At 40.3% G+C, this 17,917-nt stretch overlaps 1 protein-coding gene across 3 annotated transcripts in view; it reads right to left on the reverse strand.

Annotated features, from left to right (window-relative positions):
* pcsk5b (proprotein convertase subtilisin/kexin type 5b) overlaps positions 1-17,917 on the reverse strand; it is an 88,624-nt gene that overhangs the window by 44,420 nt on the left and 26,287 nt on the right. For all 3 annotated transcript variants that reach the window (XM_026187563.1, XM_026187565.1, XM_026187564.1), the window contains exons 6-9: positions 12,150-12,238; positions 10,323-10,495; positions 7,047-7,259; positions 5,363-5,463 (exon numbers count right to left, since the gene is read on the reverse strand). In XM_026187563.1, the coding sequence (XP_026043348.1) occupies positions 5,363-5,463; positions 7,047-7,259; positions 10,323-10,495; positions 12,150-12,238 (576 nt within the window). The remainder of the gene's footprint in view (positions 1-5,362; positions 5,464-7,046; positions 7,260-10,322; positions 10,496-12,149; positions 12,239-17,917) is intronic.

The raw sequence follows: 17,917 nt of genomic DNA on the forward strand, positions 1-17,917 counted from the left end.
CTCATATGCTGGCCAGATGCTCTGTTCTCTCCCCTCATGTCACTCCCTCACCATCTGAGACCTCCAGAATTTGCAATTCCCCAAAGCTTTTGACCTAAAACTATGATTTTAGGCTTTCAACCTCACATTTTAGTGTTAGAGCCTAACAAAATAGACCGATATCTGCCCGAAATTGGGGCAGATATAGACAGGAACGAGGCTTGTTGAGTTGCTAACATTAGAGGAGCTACCTGCGGTCTGTGAAACCTGCTGTACAGAGTTTTGTTTCACCGCCAACTGGCTATGCCTGTGATATATGCCTCCAAGGAGGAAAGCAACACTGATGGTAACCTGTGTTTGTCGCTAATGGCTTACTTATTAGAATGAATGCAAGATAGATTAACTCTTCCTAACGGTTTACCTCGTATACTTATTCATCCTGATAGTGCACCAATCAGGTCAGGCAAACAAAACATTGTGTAACAAACCAGCATAGCAAATAACCAGCAAATAAATAAATAAATAAATATAGATAAAAAAACAAAATAAAAAACAAAAAAAAAAAACAACCAAGCCACAGAGGAGGTGCTAGCGGCTGGTGCTGTGCGACTCAAATGTAAACAAATGACCCCACTGTAGCGCTTGCTAGCTGTGCTCCACATGACAGAAAGAGCAAACAGTGACAAACTGACGCTTGCTTGGTAAAGCAGGACTATAAGCAGTTCGTTAAAAAGCTCCAACATCCCAGGTAGAAAATGTTTGTGGGTTTTATTGTGTGACAATTTTGTTAGAAGTTTGAGCTACTTTAGTTATTGCTAATCATAAGTGTCATGCAGCTGTTTTCATTTCCATGTAAAAACACTACAGTAGACTGCTGCTGGCAGCTTGTTTCAATAGATTCACACTTTAAATGTTGAAGTGTGTCAGTGGTAACAGAAGCTCATTGATAAACATTACTCACATTTATAAAGTTACTGCCTACAAGCTAAAAGCATTGATAAAACATTCACTACATTTTTAAATATTCATTCAGAAATATTGTTACTGCTAATTTTCTTAAAATGTGATATAATTTGGGGGCCATATTGTCTACCCCCCTACCCCTATTGGAACCCCAAAAAACACAACAACCAGCTGATCCAAGCAGGGCAGAGCATAAACAAGAAAATAAAAAAAACTTTAAAAATAAAATACATGTGATGAATGTTTATGTTTCATGTGTCTCATCAGGAACAAAAAGATTTTTTAATATCCAATTTTTTTAAGTCTTAAAAATTCCACACTCGTCAGGTTCCAACTTGGACCCAAGCAAACCCTAGAATACTTACTTAAAAATAAATAAATAAAAAAAATCTTTTAAGAGCTTAGAAAAAAAAATCTGTCCAGCATTTCTTTCTTTCAAAACGCTGATTTAATATAAAAGATGGACACAGTTTCTGGGTCTGATCAGTAAAACCAATGCAGAAACAAAATCTTTCTAGAAGGAAGTCTGAAGGTACGGCTTAGAAACGCCTTCAGAGACTTAGATGAGAAATTATTTGAAGCATCCTGTTTATGTTCAATTTCAAAAGTCGCCAAAAAATGTATCTTTGTTTCTCCTCTGATACGTCGACTTCTACCTCCATCTTTGCTGCTGAGGAATCCTCCCATAGATTTTAATTTCACATTCTTTGACTTTGAACGCCCCTCTAATAATGTCTCTAGTAGTAGCGCCTTAAACCTGCATTATTTATGATTGCCAGCAGAGGTTGAACCCCCTGATTGGTTAGCATCTTAGAAAATCTCCCCTCTGCCCCCTGTCATAAGAGCTCAATAAATAATCTCCTGATGGGTTAATGGGTCTTTATCATCATTTTTGTGTCTTATTTAATTCCAGTGTGATGTTTAGTTTGTGAATTATGGCCCAAATTGGAGTAAAGTAGGTGATAAATTATGTTATGGTTTAGGGCAAGGCTCCGTCGGGATTGGCAAGTCTCTACTATATGAGCAGGAAGTGTCAATGAGCATCTCAGTCAGATCCACCCTTTAGAAAGCACGTTAGGCACAAAGCATCAAGATGGTGTTCAACTTCCTCAGCTCGAGGTCTTAAGACAGGACTTCACTAACCTACAGCTGACACCACGGAAAATATAATCAAATTCACTTAGTTATAAGAGTTTATAGTTTAAGCACTTTTTGCAGGACATGAGGATGATTAGACAAAAAAAGGAGATTTTACAACACATTTTCTCTTTTTTCCCCTTTTTAAATTTCTAATAAAATCCAGAGAAAAGAAATCCCCACAATGCCAAGAATGCAACAAGACATTTACAAGCTGTTACACATGCCCAAAACTCACTAATGCTCTCGATGAGGCCAGACTTGTAATTGTAGAACAGACCTAATGTCTTAAAATAAAGTCAAGTAAGAAATAAATAAGGGATGGCAGCACAAATAAGTCCAATGAAAAGTCAGAATAATTAATGGTCAGATCAATATTAATAGGCTTAGCTGCCAGTGTGTAATTATGGGTCCATAAATGTTTTATGGTCATTAATTAAAAGTGACTTTGGCATCGTTATCTAGGCCATGACTGCCTTCCCATAAACAAGCCAATACTAATTAATGGAACAGCTCACATGCTGGGGGAAACCGGCAGCAAATCAGACATCTAATATAGGTTTCTTGGTGCTTCTCTCAAGCGTAATTATGGCTGAAAACACACAGGGGCAATCTGAAGGGAGACAGCTAAAAGCACAGTGACAGAAGAACGAGAAGTGGGTGAAGCAAAACACTAAGACTCCATCTATTTTCTACTCTTACTTCAGTCCAGTGATACAGTTTTTCATGCCACTCTCTTTAATTTTAAATCTGAAAATGTAGGGGGGGGGGGGGACTGAAATCCATCTGTCCCTGTTTTGGTTTCTTAAAATCTCCCAGTAGATGAGGTTCATATGTCAGGCAGCTCATTCTCATTTCTTGTTCTTTCGTCAGTGAAGCCTTTGGTCTCCACGTTCACTCTCTCTAACGTTTCTCCATTTTAAGGACACAAAGCTTGCTTTAAAAAGCTTGCCGTGCTAAATCTAGCACTCACTGAAACATCTTAAACTTGGCAAAATCCACAGAGAACATCACATGGGGCAGTTTTCTGAAGTTTCCCATTCCAATCTTTGCTCATACCAACAAAGATTGCCTCAAAACGGAGATTGTAGTGAAGTCTAGCATAAGGGCATCTTGATGTGTTTATCACAGAGTTTGCTCGCCCTCATTCACCAGATAAGAGCCGATATGATCAGTACGAGACAGACTTTTTCTAAACCGTTTACCCTTTTCGTCTTTCATCCTATCCTTTTTGAATAAATAGGCATGGAGGGGAAAAAAAGATTTTGGAGGAGTAAGAACACAGAGCATTGTGACTATAGTAAAGGCAGAGAAAGTACCACAGAGACGACGTGAATGCCAGCAAAAGAAGAAAGCAGGCAGACAAGAAACAGTGTGTGATAATCTTGTTGAGGAAACAGGCTTATGTGTCCAGCACTGCCTGGAAACTGAGAATATTTTCTACAGGGAGGATTTGGATTGGATTATCCAGGTTAAACGAAGTGACCTCAGCTAACTGAGCCGCTCAACATGTGATGATGGGCCTAATTCAGAGTCTCTGCACCTGCACTGTTTCCAATTCATGAATGTATCACACACTGAGCCCCTCAACAGGTTTAAAGTGAGAACAGGCCAGCACAGAGCACCCAGGGCTTTGAGAAGACATGAACGCTTAACTGAAACCAACTGGGGGACAAAACAAAGAAAAACCTGTTTGTTCTTAATATCTGTCTCCTATTTTTCTCATTTCACTTCTTCACATTGGCACTTTAGTCAAATCTAAAAAGAAAATAAAAAGTCCCCGGGAAAAAGACGCCCAAAATGTCCTATCTGCTTGTTACAAATAGCTTAAAAATCCAGTAAATCTTTAGTGTTGACCTTATTCTGCCAAATTAATTTAGCTGGCACAGTTTGGGTCCACTTGACCTGTTATGGCTCGGTCACACTAGTAGAATGAGATTGGATGTAAGTGTGTGGTTGCAATCACTCTCACACAGGTCGACAAAGGTTTGCAAATAACTATTGTCTAATTTATTTTTTAACAAAAGTGTGCTAACATACTAACATGCTGAGTGTGTTGTCTGCTTCTAATTGTGGACTCAATTCAACTGGTTGCCAACTGCTTGTATTCTTTATATACTTGGATATAAAAAGCTGAAGGTTGCTGAGCACCTGTGTCATTCTGCAGCAGCTGCGTCACTATTTGTGGAGGAATTTCTAAATTTTTGCTTCACATCTGTGGGCTTTGAACTGGGCTCTGAATGCAAGTAGTTTATGTGCAGACACAAAGAGATGTTTACCTTATCATAGTTAAATCTCTATATTATTGCAAAAAGAAAAAAATGCAGATAACGCGACACAAACTGACAGCAGACTGATTGTCTTATTGCCGTTTGGTCACCTTCACTATCACACACCAGCGTAGTCACAGACCTGGTCCCCATCTTCAAAGCAACCGTTTCAAAAGCAGCGAGATCCAAGTTTGCTGCACACTGTTGCAAAAATTTTGGTTGTGCTGCCATCTCACTGTTAATGTAGCATTAGGGAGAGGTCATTACAAATACAAAGTTGTTTACAGTGATAACGCCTCCATCAACAGGGCACGAGGGGGTGACCGAACACACCAGCTCTCCAGATTTAAACCTGAAGGGGAGATTTTAAACCAATGTGTTTGGCAGCACTCTTCTAATGAGGGAATGTGCTCATCCATCCAGCAGAATCAATGCCAAGGTCTACTGGATTTTCTTTTAATTTGTCACATATCTGTGGATGTTCAACGCAAATTTCTGACAGTCAAACAGGCTTTACAGCAGCTAACAAGCATCCTGTATTCATGCATTTTTTTTTCACCACAACGCACACTCACAAATATGCTGAGCTTAAAGTGCAGAAGCAGCAAATGTGAATGCATCACTGAACGGATGAAAGTTTATTGCACATTCAAAAACAGGCACACGCGTTTTTTTTCTGGCCCACCATCCAACAGTAAGTTTACACGTCACTAGATGTGCCGCTGAAACTGAAAACAAGCAGATGATCTGTTATCCAGTATGACCTCATCTTGTAAAACTCTTTACAGCTTCACAAATGTGGGCTGATAAAAAGAAAGACAGCATTTCCGTGTAATTAAATGCATCTGTCCTGCTGACTCTGACAAAAAAAAAAACAAAGAAAAAAAAAAAGAAGAGAGCAACTTCACGTGGTGCCTTTTACACACCAAAACAGGCCAGAGGACAAGAAGGCATTAGAAGGTGAGCACGGGGCAAAGGGATGAAGTGAAAGGATGAGGTTAAGTGGATCTTACTTTGCCTCCAGGGCCAAAGCAATTATCGCAGCAGCCATGGGAGCTGAGGCTGACGTCCCTGTGTGACTGTCTGTACACCGATGCCTCAGGTCTGTTGTGATCTGTGGAAAGAGAAGTGAAGAGAGTCAGAGGCAACAAAGAGACAGGCGCAGGATGATGAATCAACGTCAAAGATGATAAAAGAGAGGATGAGGAATCAGAAAGCCGTAAGCAAACAATGAAGGAAACCATGAGAAGGGCATTACAGAGGTGGAGGAAAGGAATCAACAATGACAGTACCGGGAAGACCAGAGGGAGAAAAAGACGGGAAGAGATTGAAGTCATGAGGATCAGCAGGATTTAGACACACCTGAAACTCTTTAAACTACCATTCCAGCTTTGATACGCTGCCTTTCTATAGATAACGCACACGCACACGCACACGCACACACGCACACACACACACACACACACTCACCAGATTCACAGGGAATAAGTTTAGTGTTAAAGAAGAAAGGAAAACACTGTAAGAAGTATAAAGTAGCATAAAAACGTGTTATTAAAAAGCTGCATGTTCCCTTTGATTGTATGGACTTTAAGCAGCGAACTAGTCAGACAGCTTGACAGTCAGTTAGCCAAGGAAAGCCTGGCTAACTTCCAGTCTTAGCCCTCATCAAAGGACCTTTTCTGGACTGAAAAGTTTGGGGGATTATCTGAAGAGACACACACACATATACACGAGAACAGAATGTGGTTCAATAGTATTAGAGTCGACAGTATGTGCCCAAGTAGATATGCTGACACTCATATATCAAATATATGAAGTTCTACTGTGAACAAAGAGTACACAGCCAGCGATAAATCATACACAGCATGCGTGTTCAGGGGTGTGTGTGTGTGTGTGTGTGTGTGTGTGTGTGTGTGTGTGTGTGTGTGTGTGTGTGTGTGTGTAGTAGCATCAGTATGAGGAATGCAACAAGACGCTGCCAGACAAGCCAACTCGAAGAGGCCAACAGGCACTGCTCATCCCAGCAGGTCAGCGGGACTGATGTGGTTGATCTGAGTTAAACAAGGCTACAAAACTGGACCTACAAGCACACACGAGGCCAGGTTCATGTCAGTTTTTATCATGCTGCACCATACCTCCATCCATCCATCATTTAACTCTGTTAAAGGGGCAGCATTAAAGGCAGAGAAGCCTAAACCTCTCTTTCCCCATCCACCTCCTTCAGCTCTTTTGGGAGAAACAGATGTGTTCCCAAGCTAGCTGAGAGAAATAACATCTGCAGCATGTCCTGGGCCCACCCTGGAGTCTCCTACCAGCAGGTCATGCCTGGAAATACTTCACCTGGGAGGTGCACAGGAGCCATGCTGTATGCTTATTTGAAATTATACTATACTGGGTTTTCCTCCATCTATCCAGCCATCCATGGCAGCAGACTGAGCAAAAGAGAAGGGGAAGACCAAAGCATTCCCAGGCCAGTCAAGATACATAATCCCTCCAGCATGTCCTGGGTCTACCCCAGTGCCTCTTCCTGGTAGGACATACCCAGAACACATCACCCAGGAGGCATCCTAGCCAGACGCTTACATCACCTAAACTGGATCATTTGGATGTGGACAAATAAATGTGTGGTGTTTGGTGCGTAACTGAAATCATCAGTCATCACCCATTGGTGCTTATTTTCCTTCACTCAGCACTTACAATCTTTCGGTCGTAGTTCTCCCCGCTGCTGTAAGTGGTGGTCAGTGTAGACGAGCACTCCTCCAGATACCAGGGCTTGCGTCCGCTCTCAGCCGTGCTGGAGATGGAGATGGTGTAGATGGAATTGGTGTAGCCGTCACAGGAGCAGTGGTCTCTGCTGCGCCCGCCGTTTCCTGAAGCCCATACAAAGATGGAGCCGCGGCCCTTTCTCCCCTGACAGGAGAAGAAACAAGAGAAGGTTTTTATTAAAAGACTTCAAATTGTCTTTGTACTTGGAGGCAGTTGCTGCCCGCTAGACCTTTGGCTTTATTTTAAAATGATCTTTTAATGTATTTTAAAAATGAAAGCGATAGATTGAAGAATTGCTTGAAGAAAAAAGAAAAAACAAATCTTTACCAGCAACAGCAAAAGAGCAGAAAAAGATCAGAGAGAAGCCAGACAGTTAAAGTCCTCAACGATCTTGTGGGTGTCTGGCAACAAAACTGATGTTATCTGATCCAAGTTTAGTAATCATAATGTTTTAACTGGCCAAATACTGTGGATGTGTGTGCCTGCCTCCACCTAAAAAAAGAAAAAAAGATGTTGGCAATGCTTGGAGCCATGCTGTGTAAGTGAGGGTTTTTAGGATCTTGGACTGAGCGAGGTTCACTTCTGTCTTGTCACGTCACTGCAGCAGAGCATGCAGCATCGTTTACTGACTGACAGACGTTACTGGAAACTATTACGTTCGTTTTAAATTGCAATAATTGAGCTACAGGAAATTACATTAAAAAGATGCACGCTTTCCTGAACTGTACATTGCATTGTATGACGTCTGAAGTCTGACTACACTTCATTAGTAAAAACTATAAACTTAAATTTGTCAAATACTTTGTATGATTAAAAGGAATTGCATATCAACAGTAACTCAGGCTCTTCAATTCCCTTAATTCCACATTTTCTACCCTTCAACTCCGTTTTTGTTGCTTCTTGTTACTTTTTTTTTTTTTTTTTTTTTTACGCACCGTCTTTCCCCTCTACTCAACATTTCCATTTTGTTACATCCTAGAGAAAGATACTGTGTTTTGCTTAGTATTCTGTGGCTTTTCTTTGAAATTGCCACGTAAACATCAAAGCAGTCACATTATAATGTGAAAAGAAAGCACTGAACAAATACAGACGACAGATCACGGGCATTGCTTGGCAGAAAGGAAGCCTTCACGACTTCAAGATGGGAAGTTTTTTATGTGCATGTTTTCCAGATTTTAGGCCCTGGTTACATGGGCGTAGAGAGACCGCCTCAACCATCTGAAAACAACCGGTTATAAGTAAACTGCATTCTTCGACTGACTGGTCAGTGGGTGCTGGAGGTTGCTGCCAGTGGCTGTGAAATCAGCTCCCGAAGCCCGAGCCATGCAGGCAAGTCAGAGACCTGTCAGTTCCTCCCTCCCTGCCAACCACTGATCGCTAAAGCAAAGTATGCATCCACTGCAGCACCGTATACCTCTTTGTGACGAATTTTATTCAGCAACTGCTAGCAGCCATTCATCAGCCAGTAAGGAAATACTTTTTTCCCCTATGTGACCAGAGTTTGCCACAGGACATAAACATAACACAAACCGAAAATACAAATCTTGGTGTTCAGAACATTTAAAAAAACAACAACAAACAAAAAAAAAAAAAAATCCCAGTCGTATTCAGAAAATCTTCCTAATGGAGAGCCCATGTTAAGGGTGAGCCTCACACTCACATTAATACAATTTTGCCTCAGTTTTTTCTTTTACCATTTCAGTTAGAAGGTATACTTCCACATTTGTTCAAACTAATTTTGATCTACACCGCGAACCCAGCGGAGACACGCTGAGGATGTCACAGTCAAAGTTCACCCAGGAGTCAGCAGAAGAGATCTCTGACAAACACACGGGTGCTAAAATTCACAACGTTTGTCAAGACACACTCGCACAATAAGCGCACTAACACACACAGACACACACAGACATAGAGCCAGGAATAAAAGGTAGAATGGAGTTCTTCAAAAGGGGGCTTCTGTCAGGCAGCGATAAGCGAGCCAAGCCCTCTGTGAAGGGAGGGTATCAGACAGGAGCAAATGCTGACAGATGAGAGGGACGGAGAGCGCTTTGAAGAGCAGTTATGAAAAGAAAGAAGGGGACAAAGAAGAAGAGAGGACGATGAAGGAGAGGAGAGAGGCGATACACGGGATAAACAGCATTCATTAGCAGCTGAGAAAAATAAAAAAGCAATACCTCCACAAATAACCTTCATTAAAAGTTCTATTCATTAAAAAAATAACTGATCAAGTCAAATTAAAACAGCACTTCAGAAAACTATTGAAAAAAAAAAAATCTGCAAATGTGTTAATGGGATTTCCCTCTTACAAAATATACACAGGCAGTCTGATTAACACCTAAAACAACAATTCCCATTCAAACAATCGCATTTAAACTGGGACAAGCCAGGGTATCTCCCCACAGCTGTCAGTGTTATTTCTAACACCTTGGCTCTCTGTGATAAACTGCCACTTCAAGATATGCACAAGTACTTGTTACACTCACAAACATGCCATTTCCAGTCAGGCTCAAACGGTTGGTGGGCATGCAAGGACACACGTGCCCTACCCATACCAGTGGGACAGATATCCCCCTCACTTCACCTCATGTTAAAGGCCAGCCTGTCATCAACAGGCTGGCCTGTTCTTCTAACACTCACAGCCTGTTCCATCACTCTTTTCCTTCTCTCCCTTCCTTCCTGTTTTGCGACAGGAGCCTTTCGTTCTCATCTTCTAGAGTCAACCAGCCCCACCGATTCCCCTCCCTCCCTGGATCACCCCTCAAAAGGTCAACATCTGCTTGCCCAGAATGGAAACAGCCACCTAAAGTAAACTTTTAATGTTAATGAGCACATTTGTGAGACATAACCAGTAAATGACTTCACCCCACTTAACCTCTGATATTGCTTTTTCGCTCCACTCAGCCGACATCACAACACTAGCTTGCAGTTATGCAAAACAGGCTATGAATATGTAAATGAATATATGCTAATAGAGCAGAGCTGCTCTCTAATGTCCGGAGGAGCTTCACAGGTAGAGATAGCCTGGAAGCAGCTTAGACTACAATTATATTAGCGTGAAATGCACATCTGCTTTGAGTGTGTCTTTGTGTGTGTGTTTACATCTTTTCTTGCCACATGAATACTAATGCCAAAGTCCTGTTTAAACAATGAATCACATGTTTACTTGTTTCTACATGTATACGAGAGTCCATGTGTACGTGTACCCACCGTGCGGATGCCATTGTCAAAGGCCTGCCTGGCCAGAGTTGCTGGTCCATCCACGGTCTTTCCGTCATCATCGGGTCCCCAGCTGGCACTATAGATGTCGATGTGCTGTGGGTTCAAGCTAAGAGATCTGGCCTCCACCATGTCCGTTACATCTCCATCCAGCATTCGCACACCTGATGCATAAACACAGAAATAAAGCATGCATTTGATCAAGTTAGATCAATATCTCAAGAATCTACAGAATAAGCTATAATAATAATAAGAAGAAGAAGAAGAAAAAATAAAAAGTAAAAAGTTTGTAAAAACCTCTATAATTTCAAGCATCTATGGAATTACTGCTCATAACACGTAGCCTGATTCTGTTTCAACAAACAACTGGTGAAAAAACAAAACTAATAACAGAAAAATAGCTGAACCTTCATTCAACACACCGATTACCGTAGTTTTCGGGTCATAAGCCGCTACTTTTTCCCCCACACTGTGAACACTGCGGCTTATACTGACATGCGGCTAATGCATTTTTTTTTCATGCGGCCAAAAACATTTTGCCTGGTAACAGTAGACCAATAAAATTGATAAGGAGTATATATACGGTATATATTTTTACGGGTTGTTAAGAGACGTAATGTTGTGTGTGCACTGTTCCGTAAAAAAACCATAAGCAATGTAATTTGTGTGTTACCGATACGTACGTATACTTAAAGGTAGCCGTGTTACGGGCGCTGTTCGAGGAAAAAAAAGCATTTGCAGTATGTATTTTGTATGTTACCATAACGTTTATGTTACCTTACGGATTAAATTAAACGTTAAAAATCCTCACGTATAATATTTCTGTGTAAGTATCTCATATTACAAGTGAAACGCATACGGCTTAAAATCCGGTGCGACCTGTACAAGTACAAAATTGATTTTCTTTCTAAAATTAGAGCATGCGGCTTTTAATCAGGTGCGCTCTGTAGTCCGGGATTTACGGTAATTACAGTTCAGGCTCTCAATCTGATGTGAACTCGAGTTATATCCTCTTTCAGCAACATCCTCCATGAAATAATTATTGGGGCTGCTTCTTTATACAACTTTGAATTCTTTATTCCCTCAGTGATTTTTAAGGCATCCAAGAGATTAAATGCAAAGCAGCCCAAAACAATGATGCTCCCTCCACCATGCTTCACTGTGCGTTTGGTGTGCACAGTCAAAAGCTGAATAGGTCAAAGTTTTCTGGAACATCCAGTGTTTAAAAACAAGACATGATTCAGTGTTTTTGTTTTTATTTTTAAGAGCAGCTGACTCGAAATGGCTTATATGGCATAGAGGTGTTAAATGAGGCATGTTGAGCACAACGATTCATGTGTCACTAGTTGGTCATACTGTGTTCATCTATAATTGTAACTTGAAGGAAGATATTTTTTTAATGCAACATTAAAAATATTTGAAAATGTCATTAATAACATTTTTAAAGAATTAGGAGACACATATGTACAGCACATTTGTGCTACGATGTCCTTTGATGTCTAATGACATTTCAGTTGTCGGGTTTATAATGAATATAAACAGAAGCAGCTAATCTGTCGGTGAGATTATGATGTGCATGAGATATTAAAAAAACCCTAACATTTAGGGTGAGCCAGTAACTCTGCATAGGTCAATGACATTCACAAAAGCAGTGAAACCAGAAGTTCAGCAGTGGCAGTTCTCTTCAGCATCCTTTGAAATGCATTAGAGGTTCTTAACTCTTAATGACACTAATAAATCCTTATTACGTAGGTCTCTGCTGAAAGAGATGTCATGTCAAACATTGTTGATAAAGTGCAAATATAACATATCGCTCACCTCCTATTCTGGCATTGTAGGCAATTCCCACAATGCAGTGGGAGTTGTTTGCAGCTGCAGCAACTTCACCCGCACACCGTGTGCCGTGTCTGGGGAAAGAGTGGGAATGAAGAAGCTTATTACAAAAATCTAAACACACACACACACACACACACACACACACACACACACACACACACACACACACACACACACACACACACACACACACACACACACACACACACACACACACACACACACACACACACACACACACACACAGATCATGTAACTGAGCTGGAGAATGTCCCAGATGAGTAAATATATACACAAGCAGAATCACACACGCAAACCACCACATAAACATGCTGCATCTGAAGGGGAATCGACAGACGTGTAACCGCGCTTTTTCATGGACAAATATGTACATTTCTGCTGAAGTCATCATAAACTATACGCTTGAAGTGTACAAATGTAAGAAATGCTACAAATATTTCTGCAATTCTTGTTTTTTCTTTTCCCTGACAGAGGATGAAAGAGTAGGTACTTCATCATTTGTAATACTATCAGGACAAATGTTTGGAGTAGTCAATGTCAATGCTCCCCAAATGCGCACGCGCGCACACACACACACACACACACACACACAGGTCCTTTTGTGATATTTTCTGAGCACAGCATGCAAGTAATGTGCTCCCTACGAGCACACAGGAAATAAATGAAAAAAAAAACTAGTATGTTAGACTGCTCACACTTCCTTTGACAGTTAAAAATACACACATGTACACACAAAAACACACACCAGGGTAACATTCCACCAGCAACTGCAGTGGTGACAATCGGCCCAGGCCAGGGACCAGCGTAAACAAACATGGCATGTTTGCGTCCGCCGCCTGCTCAAAAAACACCACTTTCTGGATCGACACAAACACACTCACACACGCATTCACCTCCTGCAGAGAACATCTGCATCATCCCGCCTCCCCCTTGTCCCGGAAACAGCTCTGACCGTTGCCACGGAAACCCAGCATCTAGCTATCATGAACACCCCCCGACCCCAGGGGAGTCAGAGCAAAGTTTGCTCCACAGATACACGATAGACTCAAATTATCTGTAATCACTGTCCTCACTTAACTAAGGTGCTGTGTTTCTGCTACTATTAATCTAAATAAATTTAAAAAAAGAAATACTTATAAGCAGAAAATCTAAATTGCTTCAACATCAAAGATTTCCAAACTTTTGGGGTCACAGTTTTCTCCCCACTGGGGGGTCACTTTCCCAATTTACAACCTCATAAACCTAACACTGGTAGGGCGAATGCCTATTTTCACATTAGAAGCGACTGGAGCCATTTCAATTTTAAATGTTTTCAGACTAAACACTTCAGATGTATGCGCTGTGATGTGTTACAATGATGTCAGAGTTTCTGCTCGTACAAAGACAAAATGGGTGAGAGTAAAGAACACACTATGCTGGCTTTGTTGCTGTAAATGGTTCCAATTTGCAGATTTGCACTTGAAAACAGAGCGCAATCCTTTACAGCAAATTATTTTGGGGACCCCTTTGCCAATAGTCATAGTAATGCTCAAATTTTAAGCATTATGTTTTACATGATAGGCTGTTTATCAAACCATTACCACTTGACAAAGCAACTTTAACATGACCTTTGTGTCACGCACTGGATCTTTTGATTTATGCTCAATTTAATCCAGCCTAGATATTAAATGCATATGCCATATGTAAAGGTCTGGTAACCTTCAGATTCTGTGTCCATGACACAGTGAAGTTAACACAAATGCAGCTGTGAGGGTTAAAGTATAACACATCAAATAGCTGCACATCAGTGATAGGCCTCTTTATCAAAGTTAATGAGCCAAGCTGCTGGCTCCTTCTTTCAAAATGCTTCAACAGTCCCAGCCCACTCAGTTCACTTCACTCCAGTAATCCATAAAATCGTCTGTGTGGCCGTCTCTCCAGTCTTTGTTTGCCTGTATTTTCCATTTTTTGCACATCTGTGTCACAGCCACTCGGGGTCTCTTAGTTCACTTAGAACTATGTATTTGTGCAATGAATGACTCTAAATGGGGCTGTTTCAAAAGAAGACAGAGTTTTAACTTTTTAACTTTGTAAAAAAATTTTAAAAGGGTAAAGCCATCAGATTTTGTTTTTGTTGCTTTTGGCCCCAGTGCAAAGTATTCTTGTTGGTTCTTTATGAATTAGGCTCAATATAATCTCTAATTTTTTTGTTTTTTATATTTCTTGGGATTGTTTCACCCCAATCCATCTGAATATTATTACTAAATCTTACATTTTCAAGTCACTTTGTCAAACAGAGTCGTACTGTTGTATAAATAGTGGTAACATCAAACCCAGCAAATGGGGATCCTAAAAACCTATGATCCTAATTGTAGGTTAATGAATAGGTTAAACAGAAAGAAAAATATTGTCCTATAAAATTTTACCTCCTTAACCTAATCCACAGTGTGTAAAACCACTCGATGTCAATACACTCATAGATTGTAATCAACTTAGAACTGTTTTCTTACCCCTCCCAATTCCAGTGTGTAATCCTACCTATGGTGGGACCACAGTAGGACAAACAACTCCGGCCACCATCTGTAGTGAGTGTAAGCTGTCAGTCTGCTTTTTACCTCAGCCATCAATATGTGCTCATGTTCAATTACTCAAAAAGCCTCCAAAGTTAATTTGTGAAATTAGTCTGAAATAACTCGATAAATCCGTGAATCCTTCTTCCGTCTGATGACAGCAATGCTAAGGTGAGTTGTTGTCGATTTCCAAACTTTTTGTCGGTACATGCAGCTGTTTTTGCTGCCGTTAGCCGCTGTTAGCTGTTAACCCAACATTGCTAGACTCACAGACACTTAGCTGGAGTTACGTTGGCTTATAACCAGCTGTTGTTATTAATTAGTGGCTTTTGTGAGCCATCTTGAGATGGTGAGGGACGCATGTCTAATGTACTGACAACAAATAATTGCAACAATATCTGGAAAAAAATGAGCATTTTTAATGCAGGTTGTTGTGTATCATAGAGCTCCGACTTTAGTACAATAGGTGAGGCTTGAAGATAATGGAGAGGATAAAATTTTATTATTGGATTGTCTCTTTGCGCTTTTGCTTTTTTTGGAGAGGTGGACCCTTTCTCAGATGATAAAATATGTGAATGACCCTTTATATCTCGAGTCTGAAGGTCAGACACTAATTAAGTTTTGCTGGGAAGCCCCACGTGCACCTACAGTTTCTCTTCTCCTCCCAATTTGGCATTCTCAGCCACTGTATTCAAGATGAAGGGGCAACATGGTGGCTTCCACAAACTGACGCCCATTCCTATATATTTTTCATGGATTAATTCTAAGATTATGAGAATGCATCAGTTTGTAATTTCACACTAACTAATCAAAAAATTACAGACTGTACCTTTAAGAGCATCTAGGCTGATGCGATTTTGATATTTTTTCCCCCATTTTTGTCAAATTATATTTCAATAAACTGTTGGTAATATGCACTTTCACTGTTAAATAAATAAATGATCCAAAGACAATACTTCAGAGAGGAAGAAGGAGACTAACAGAGGTGTGGACTCGAGTCACATGACTTGGACTCGAGTCAGACTCGAGTCATTAATTTTATGACTTTAGACTTGACTTGAAAAAATGTTCTAAGACTTGTGACTTGACTTGGACTTTTACACCAATGACTTGGGACTTGAATTGGACTTGAACCGGTTTACTTGAAAAGACTTGATATTTTACCCAAAATATAAAATTTAACATGCATATTATATAGAGATTGAAAATGTGACGTCATTCACGGGTAGAACCGCAAAGGATTCTGGGAACTCGTGGCAAGCGGTAGTAGCGCACGCAGGCTTTCAATTAAAATCAGTCACACAGCGATAAAAAGAAACACAAAAATGTCAAGTCAAGAAGCTGTTGTATTATTAACTGCAATAGCCGGTCGCATGACAGCCACGGGAAGCCGACGGGTAAAGAGATCGGTTGTTATCGGATTACGTCGTTGAAGAGAAATTGTTCAAGCCATGTTTCCGAAGTAACAAAGACGCGACGGATGGCCTGGATTGCAGCCATTCAAAGATCAGATATAACGTCCCAGAACCCTCCAGCTCACAGGTTAGTCTGCTCCAAGCATTTACACGAAGGTCAGTATTTTTTAGTAGTTAATACGTCATTTTTCTTAACGTAATTGGTGATATAGGTTACAAGCAAGTCTGACGCTGAACAGAAATTGTCGCGCTATGCTCCTTTGTTTATTGTGCATAAATAGTGAATTGTCCTGACACAATATTGCGTTTCGCTTCTGTTATTATGGTACATTGACAAAAACATATACTTTTATTCACAGGATAAAACAGGTTTTTTGTATCACTAATTGCCCAGTACGATTACAGCATACAATATTGTTGTCACTGCTACATTTCTGTAACGCTACCAGAAATTATTTCCACTGCTAATTAATTACCGTTGAGCTCAAAGGTCCTATTAATAAACGGTTAAGGAATGTGTATTTATGACGACAATTTGTGAGACTGGTAAACTTATGATACGTACGATGGTCTTTCGTTCTACACGGTGCATTTCAAGGTCCTGTACCCATCCGTCGGTAAACTGTACCTGGGCTTGTTGCAGTGACCTGAAGTTACTAAACTTCATGAGTGTATGCACTCACTCCAAGAACCGTATGATTATAAATATGCATATAAATATGCTAAGATGAGATAGCTGACTTCATCTAACTAGCAAATGTTTTCCAGGCTACGTTGGTGATGCAGTTTTTTTTAATGTATATGATATTTTTGTCATGCGATTTTAAAGCCAGTCCTACAACCGCATCCAAGAATAACATGCAGCTTATCTCAGAACTGTCGGTGAAAATTATTCTTGGAGCTAGGTTTAATTGAGCTGCATTTTAAAGAGGTGCAATTTCACAATTTGTGTATATTTTCTAAGTTCACTATTTTGTCATGTGTTGAGAAAAACACAGATTTTAAAATTACATGGTCTAATATTTACATTTAGCATAACTGCAACATTCTTTTTTCGTTGTTTTTTTTTTAAAGACTCGAAAGGACTTGAAATTCAAAATTTCAGACTTGTGACTTGACTCGGACTTTTACACCAGTGACTTGAGACTCGACTCTGACTTGCCTGACATTACTTGAGACTTGACTTGAGACTTGAGGATAAAGACTTGAGACTTACTTGAGACTTGCAAAACAATGACTTGGTCCCACCTCTGGAGACTAATATAGTGATAATGCAGTTGTTTATCCCCTCCTGCTTGCTGCTTATACACATAGACATCATAAATCCACAAGCATTATGTAACTGCTGACAATAATCTGCATTTTGATCCCAGATGTAGTTAAATTTAGCTTATCCCTTTACATAGCTAACAGATTACGTGCCTCATGTATTCAGATAAAATTATCTGCAGAAAATCATCATATAGAGAATGATAAACTCAAAAAACAAAAATAAACCAGATTTCTGTTCCACATGCTTCACAGTCAAATATAAATCCAAACCCAAACAGAAACCAGCTCGTTAAGCTGCATCGTGGCCCTCATGTCTCTTTAAGACAACGTATTACCAGCAGGGACTGAGCCATTGCCACGGCACTTGAGCTGCTGTGCCAAATACACATACACACACACCCAAAAATCACTCACTGAGCCAAACTGGCACAAGACAAGTGCACAGGCAAGCGAGTTCCAAATTACTTCTTCATTCTCAGCTGACTGCAGGTTT

The sequence above is a fragment of the Astatotilapia calliptera genome, chromosome 12 (assembly GCF_900246225.1).
Source record: "Astatotilapia calliptera chromosome 12, fAstCal1.2, whole genome shotgun sequence".
Lineage (NCBI taxonomy): Eukaryota > Metazoa > Chordata > Actinopteri > Cichliformes > Cichlidae > Astatotilapia > Astatotilapia calliptera.